General features: G+C 46.3%; 1 protein-coding gene and 1 long non-coding RNA gene across 2 annotated transcripts; one reads left to right on the top strand and one right to left on the bottom strand.

Moving 5' to 3' along the window:
• On the bottom strand, positions 1-1093 carry LOC141567619 (uncharacterized). Its single transcript, XR_012490435.1, has 2 exons — positions 605-1093; positions 1-304 (listed from the first exon to the last, which is right to left on the bottom strand). It is a non-coding gene; the product is annotated as an uncharacterized LOC141567619 (long non-coding RNA).
• A 27-nt stretch (positions 1094-1120) lies between these two features.
• On the top strand, positions 1121-7768 carry SMKR1 (small lysine rich protein 1). The gene is made up of 2 exons (XM_019750090.2): positions 1121-1489; positions 7091-7768. The coding sequence occupies exons 1-2, from the start codon at positions 1400-1402 to the stop codon at positions 7286-7288; spliced, it is 288 nt and encodes a 95-aa protein (XP_019605649.1). The 5' UTR covers positions 1121-1399; the 3' UTR covers positions 7289-7768.
• Positions 7769-8167: the final 399 nt, after the last annotated feature.

The following is an 8167-nucleotide window of genomic DNA, read 5'->3' as shown; positions in this document are numbered from 1 at the left end:
TACTTGGAACTTGGGTTTGCTTTGTTGCTGACGGATGTGGGAAAGGATTATGAGAACCTGGTACATAAATACTGATACACGCTCTCCCCCTTGGGAAGCCAGCTCATCCATCAAATGAAGGCAAACGAAACACCTTATCCTTGGTTGCAGAGCCTTTCAGGACTCCACCACTGCTTCCAGGTCCAGTTTCCTCTTCCTGCCATAGGCCTGCAATGTCCTGTCCCGGACCTCGCCTTAGCTGACTGCTTCTGATCATCCAAGTCTGTTTGAAGGTCATCTCCCCAGACTTTCCCCAATCACCAATCTAAAAGAGCACCCATTAGTCACATCAATTTAATACATCCAGTATAATACACCTGTTGCACCTATCATTTTTAATATCTGCCATGTCCCCCATTTCTATACCCGCCCCCCCCAAAAAGTACCCTTAAGAACTTTGACTTATTCAGGGATGAATTCCCAGGGCCTAGAACGTAATGTCTGGTACGTGGTAGATGCTCAATAAACTGTTGGATAACAAGCAACAGTCGTAAAAAAGGAATGAGGGCTGTCCCCAAACTGTAGCCTCCCCTGCAGGGAGGAGGATGTAGGGACGAACTCGCACCTACTGTGTCCTTTCCTGGCGAATCCACGCGGCGTATAAGAACTTCACGGCTCTTACTCTCTTGCGGCTGTTACAGGCTTTTTTACAAACATTTCCCCATGTTATTCCCACTTCAACCCTCAAAGGCTTTATCTCACTTTCGAAAAGAGGTCGTGGAGTCTTCAGTGACTTCTCCAAGGTCAGCCAGCGAGTGGCCGAGCTCAGACCACACTCGAGTCAGCCCACTCCAAGGCCAGGACCACACACGCCGGGGCACCGCCCGCCGCCCGCCCCTTGCCCTGTCCCCCGCCAGGTCGGGCCCCAGAGCTCGGCAGCGCCCGCCGGGCCACCCAAACCCAGACGCCCCAGCGCCCGCCGAGCCGGGGTTCCGGGCGCTCACAACCATTCTCGCCGTCGCGCGAGGTGAAATGTCCCCGCCAGCGCGGTACGACAGGCAGGGGACAGCGGACGCTGGGCCCAACAGCCGGGCGCCAGGCCCCGGTATCCTGGCAACAGGTAAACAGTGCGCGGCCCCGCCCCCGCGGCGCGCCGCCGGCGTTTGTGCGCGCGGCCTGGCGGCGCCCGCGTGCCCCCGTTCCCTGCGGCGTGTTCCACGCGAGTCGCGCAGCCGGTGGCCTGGGTGTCTGGGTGTTGCGGCCGCTCGGGGGCTGGGTGCCCCCTAACCCTGCCGGGATCCCCGGAGCGTCGGCCTTCTGAGAAGCGTGGCGAGGTCCTCGACCTGCGGCCGTTCTCGGGCGAGGGCCGAGGAGGACGCCCGGTGCGCCGCAGGAATGGGCGCGGGGCTGCCGCCTCCGGATGATACCGAGGACTGGGGTCTCTCTGTTCAGATCAAGCTTGGGAACCCATGCCACACTCATCTGCTCGACTGAGAAAGGCGTCACCATGGTAATACACGTCTTCTTTTAAGCAAACGAGATTCCGAGGCTCTCGCTAGTTTCGTAGTGTTCTGCCCTGTAGAAGCACGCTTTGTCAAGATTTGATGCCCACATCACGAGGTCGGTGTCTTCATCTCCTCGCCTTGTGAGTGGTGTCCAATCCAAGTAATCTGAACACTGGGGTTAAAGATGAAAGGGGAGAGGGGTCCCCCAGGTGGTCTGCGCGATGGAGGGGACAGCAGCCGCAGAATCAGACTGAGCCCTCTTTCTGTGAGTTGGTGGGTTGTAGTTCCTTGGTTCTTTTGAGCCACTTACTTTCACACCCAGAAGATGGTTTATGTGTGAAATAAAGATAGGCTGGTAACATGGTGCGTTATCCCTGGTCGGCGCCCTGAGTCCCATGCAGGGTTCTTTTCTGCAGATTAAATAGAAAATAAGCCCAGGTGCCACGCGGACCACCGGCTCTAGAGAGCGATTCTTCCTTCCATTTCCAGTTTGAGGAAAGGCTTTGGAGGAGGCCTCTTGTGCAGGGAATTCTTGCATTTTATGCCCGGGAAAGCTTGCGACGCCCCTACTTCTGTCTCACCTCCAAGTTGTTGGCTCACAGAGCTCCACGTTAAGCCAAACCTGAAAACTTCACACCTCCATTTCCAACTTCCACCCAATCTCTCCACCAGAGAGCCTTTTCAAACTGTTCAAAATCCAGCTCTTGTAACCACTACCCTCTCTGGCCTCTAATGGCAAGTTCATCCTCCTGCCTCAAACTCACAAATATTCCTGTTTCTCAGGCCTCATCCAACCTCTTGCAACCTGCTTCCCACCCTTAATGCCACTGGTCCTCAAGCCCTCCTTGCCACCTGCCTGGACTCTGGCAGGAGCTCACGACCTCACTGTCCATGCTACCCAGGGGCTCTCTGTCTCCTTTGGTCAGCCCTGAACATCTGCGATCTTGTAACCCCCACCCCAGGTCCTCAAGAACTTCCCTTCTCTGCTCAACTAAATACTCTAAGTACTGCTCTGCAGGGCCCTTGGTAAAGGGGCCTCAACCTCTTCAGCTTAATCTGCCTTATAATCTTCTCTGCCTTAAAAAAAAATCCCACATTAGACCTCCATTCTTCTGGAATCCTCCTGCACCAGCCCCATCTCCAGCTGTTAATCTGCTTTTCTTCAAGACAGACCCAGCTCAGAAGTACCTCTTGCTTACGGGTTGCTCCCTAAGCGCCAAGCCCTCTGCACCTCACTTAGGTCTTTGCTTCTTTGGCTCCATTAGACTGTAGTGCAGAAATGTGTTTGGTAAATCTGTGTTCCTTCCGGTTCACTGCATGTAAAAGCACTAAATAAATACCACTTGATTTAAATTGAGTCATTCCCAGGTTACTCCACAAGGTTGATACTGCCATTTTCTTTCAGGCCAGGGAACTGAAGCAGAATGGTTTAATAAAGCCACTTAAGCTAATAGCATCCCACTGCTCCATGGATAGAGGTCGAATGCCTTAGCTTCCAAGGCCTGCTGGCCAGAGCTGCAGCCTGCCTACCTTTCCCCTCAAATCCCCTCACTGCCCCCCTATTCTACCCACCGATCCCCCCCGCCCCCACCCCATGGTTGCCTGTGGGTCATATGTTCTCTCCAGCCTCAGGGCCTTTGCACAGGCTGTTTGCTCTGCCTGGAAATTCCCTGCCTCTTAGAAGCCACAGGCCACTCTTCAGGAACCCTTCTTCCTTCATATCCCAGACTAGGTCACTCCCTGCCTATCCTGTGTCATCATAATGCCATGTACCTGGGCTTCTCCTTTCACACCATAGTTGATGAGGAAATGTGTGCGTGATTTCTCTCTCACTGGACTGTATAAGCCTCATGGAGACAGGAGCCGAGCTGCAGGGCCTGGTGCACAGTAGCTGTTGTTGAACATTTGTCGAGTGAATGAAGCAGGCATCTCAAAATTCAGAAAAGCTGAAATCTACATTTGCTTTCTAAATCTGGGGTCTGCATTGCATCTGAGTTACAATGTATTCACACAGCAAGTATTTATTCATCCCTACAATGTGCCAGACATTGGTCTAGGCCCTGGGAATTCAGTGGTGAACTCATACACAAACCTCTGGTTAGAGAAACATACGATAAATAACATAAACAAACAAACAACAATACTATTAGCGAAGTATGCTTAAAGTAAGGAAATCGAAAGTGGCACTGCTGGGAGGGTTGTTGGAGACCATCTGTGCCCCCTCCCCCTTTGCACGGGACAGTCCCAGTGTCTGTTTGTTGATGTGTCTTGATTTGGGCAGTTATATAGTCACCCTAGTTATAGATAGAATATAGACACGGTGTATGGGGGGTTTTTCTAAAGAGGTGGTATTTGAGCAGAGGCTAGCAGTTTGGGAACTAGAAGGAAGGCCAGTGTGGTGGGAGCCACGTGGTTTTCATTCAGGAGTTTAGAGAGTTTCAAGCCGGGAGCTATGTGTCCTGAGACCAGAAACAACCAAGAGCCATAGAGTTGTATTGAACCAACCCAATCAGCTCAGAAACTGAAAATTTTCACTCACAATAATTTCTTAACTGATACATTACGGTATAATGGAGGTACAATAAATTGCACATATTTAAAATGTACAATTGGATAAGTTTGCCATATGGACGCTCCCATTAAGCCATCACCACAAACAAGATAACATGCTGATCACCCCAGTTTCCTTGTGCTCCTTTGGAATCAGTCCTTTTCTCTTGCTCCTCTGTACCCAGCTCCCCACCCCCTCCCCCATCTCAGGCAACCCTGGATCTGCCCTCTGTCTCTATAGATAGATTAGTTTATAATATCTAGGATTTTATAAATATGGAATTATACAGAATGAAGTCTCTGGCTAACGCTTGTAAAATTATTTTGAAATTCATCCATGTTGCAGCATGTATTGATGCTAGTCCTTTCTATTGCTGAGCCATAGTCCAGTGTATGGTGCTACCACAGTTTGTTTATTCATTCACCCACTGATAGATTTTTGGGTTGTTTCCAGTTAGTAGTTATTACAAATAAAGGTCCTCTGAACATTCGTGTACAAGTCTTTGAATGGACATATGCTTTCATTTCTCTTGGTAAATACCCAGGAGTGGAATGGCGGATTGTAGGGTAAGGTATGTGTTTAACCTTTTAAAGAAACTGCCAATTTGTTTTCCCAAGTGTCTGTCATGTTAGATTCCCAGCAGCAGTGTATGAGAGTTCATTTATTTCTCCATGGCCTCACCAACACATGGTATGGTCAGTCTTTGTAGCTTGAGCCGTTCTAATAAATGTGTGCTGGTATCTCATTATGGTTTTCATTGCGTTTCCCTAATGACTTGACGTTGAGCATCTTTTCATGTGCTTGTTGGCCATTTGTGTATCTTCTCTGGGGAAGTGTCTACATCTTTTGACCATTTTTTATTGGGTTGTTTTCTTATTATGTTTCAAGAGTCCTTTATCTATTCTGGATGTAAGGCCTTTACCAGATATATGATTTACAAATATTTTCTCCCAATTTGTGGCTTGGCTTTTCATTTTCATAACAATACCCTTTGAAGAGCACAAGTTTTTAATTTTCATGGCCAACTTATCAGTTGTTCTTTCATGGATTGTGCTTTTGGTGTCATAACTAAGAAATCGTTGCCTAACCCAAGGTTGCAAAGGTTTTCTCCTGTATTTTCTTCCAGAGACTTTTGGTTTTACAATTAGCTCTATGAGCCATTTTGAGTTAATTTTTGTATATGGTGCCGATATGGATTGAGGTTCATTTTTTTGCAAATGGATATTTATTGTTCCAGCACCATTTGTTGAAAAGGTTATCCTTGCTCCACTGAATTACTTTGGCACTTTTGTTAAAAATCAGTTGTTCGTGTATGTGTGGATCTACTTCTGGACTCTTTATTCTGTTCCATTGATCTATTTGTCTATCTTGACATCAAGAATACCATACTGTCTGGAAACTGTAGCTTTATAATAGGTCTTGAAATAAGGTAATATTAGACCTTCAACTTTTTCAAAGTGCTTTTCATTTCCATATGAATTTTAGAATCTTTTACAAAAAGGTGAGAACTTTGAATAAAAATATCAACCCTCTATTTTATGTCCTCTGAATTTCCATATGAATTTTAGAATCAATTTGCCAATTTCTACAAAAAGATGAGAACTTTGAATAAAAATATCAGACTTCTGTGTGAATTTTAGTTCTCAAACCATTTTAGAGATTAAAACACACACTTCTTTTTGTAGTTATTCCAGGTATGTCAAGTGTGGGTGACATGCAAAGAAAAAAGTGTAAAATCGTAAAGAAAGCCAATACCCAAAATCTTTGAGAGCGTCTGGCTGTGTATGTTCCACACCCCACAGGGGTGTTTTATGGGGAGATGCAGTTATCATGTGGGTGTTCATTTTGGTTTCCTCACGGGAGCAAGCGGGGCCTCTGTGTTACAAGATGCTTCTCATCTGTGTTCCTCGGTTTTGCATCTACTCCATTTCACTTCACAAAAGTGTATTTTAGTGTTTATAACCACATAAGTTATGTTTCTCTTGGTTTAGCTTGGGACATTTGTAAAGCGAGATGCTATGAACAGAACAACAATTACACAAGTATTTAGCCCTTGCAGGCGTCCTTGATAACTGAACCATTCCTCTCCTGTCCCTTGTCTAGCTAAAAGAGACACTTTCTAAATAACACACTTCCCTCGGGACGTAGGATATAGCGAAGTCAACTCAGCTTTGTGCAGCTCTAGCAGAACTTCGGATAGCTTATTCCCAGATTAGGATACTATCCCTTCCTTTTCCCAGAAGGCATTGGCCTGGCCCTGAGTCTGGAGGACACCGGTTTGCACTACCTCCCTCCCTCTGAAACACAGCTCTGAGGATTAGCCATAATAAGTGATGGCAACCATCTCTTAGCAAGTGTTTACTTCTTGTCAGATGCTGTGCTAAGTGCCGTATATTCATGTCTCAGTCCTCACAGCTCCTTAATGAGCTGGAGACTACCGCAGATCAAGTGCCAAAATGTATCTCTGCATCCTGATTATTGAACATGCTTTTCCTTTCATTTTCATTATGAAAGTTTCCATACCCACACAAAAATGAATCCCCATACATCCATTCAGAAATTACCAGGATTTTGCCACATTTACTTCATCTGCTTTTTGGCGGGGAGGGAGCGGCAATATTCTTAAGCAAATCTCAGGCCTTCTTTCATTTCATTCCTACAGATTTCAGTATCTCCGAAATGTGTAAACATTTTTTCCATGACCCAATGCCATTGTCAGACCTGATAGAATTAATAATTCCTTGATAGTATCAAATTTCCCCAATTGCCGAAAAATTGTCTTTTTATGGCTTGTTTGTTCGAATCAGAATGCAAACAAGACCCACACATTGCATTAGGTTGGGTCTTTTAACCTGGGGCTGCTTAATGTACGTTTGTTGAATTCGATCGCTCGTCTCTTCTCTTCCCATTCCACGCAAAGGCTGTTGTTGTTGTTGTTACCATCTTTTTCTTTTAGGAATTTGTTTTTTCTTAAATTCAGTAGGATATGTTGAAAATCACGTCAAAGTTATTAACACTCATTTTTTTGCCCCGTATATATACTTGTCTTCGAAAGCCAGATCAAGGGAAAAAAGGAAAAGGCCGGCGCACATCTCGCGGGATCAAGCAGAAGAAGCCGGAGGTGGACATTCTCAGCCCCGCGGCGATGCTGAACCTCTACTACATCGCGCACAACGTCGCCCACTGCCTGCACATGCGGGGCTTCCTCTGGCCGGGAGCCCCCAAGTCCAAGAAAGGGAAAAAGAAGACTTAAGGTGCCAGCGTTTCACAGCATCTCTATTACAGAGAACAGAACTAGGGGAAGAGAAATCAGGGTAATACAAGTGTCTGTAAGTCAAGTAGACGTTCTGAAGACAACTTGAGATGCAAAAGCGTTTCTGTGGCAGTTAATGATAAAGCCACGCATTTTTCACTTCCTTAGACCCACCCGGCCATGGTTAGCCACTTTGGTTTTTCAGAAGTTAAGGGAGGAAAAAACAGTAATACCTGCACAGTGTGCTGGAATGGATAGAACTTTAAAAAAATGATAATCCTGGGTCAGAATTAAACCTTGCTCTCGAAAGACAATTAATTCTAGTTTGCATGAGTTTTCTTTTGCCAAAGGGGCTTTGTTCTTTAGAGAAGACACGGTAAAAAGCAGAGGATTTGCTTATGAACATCCCTCTCTTGGGCCCTGTTTCCTTTTCCTGTCCTTTTCAGGAAAAATAATAAATATTTTGTTTCTATAATTTTCTTCTCAGCAGTCTGCCTCTTGCCTTATTCTAATTGGCCACAGACACTGGTGGAAACTAAGATTGTCTCTACAGCTTAGACCTCATTAGGGCCTATAAACAAATGCTTCAAAGGAGCCCACAGTGTTCAATGGTTGGGGTGCAGGCAGAAGGGAACAAATCAGCCTCATCCCTCTCCCTTCTATTTCACCTGCCTCTTCTCCCCCCCTTTTCTGCACATTTACATCTTCTCCCCAGCTTCTGCAGGCTTTCTTTTCAACTTGGCTGGTTATGGAATTGGTGCCAGAAATTTGCCATGTGAATTCTGCTGATATTACAGGACCTCCCTAGCCTGGGCGGAGACAGTTAGAGATAAAGCCGCAGATCTTTCTCCTCTCGGCCCCAAAGACCTAAAAGCCCCA

This window comes from Rhinolophus sinicus, linkage group LG11 (genome assembly GCF_036562045.2).
Source record: "Rhinolophus sinicus isolate RSC01 linkage group LG11, ASM3656204v1, whole genome shotgun sequence".
NCBI lineage: Eukaryota > Metazoa > Chordata > Mammalia > Chiroptera > Rhinolophidae > Rhinolophus > Rhinolophus sinicus.
The sequence above is the reverse complement of the archived record's forward strand: the minus strand, read 5'-3'. Positions and strand labels throughout refer to the sequence as shown.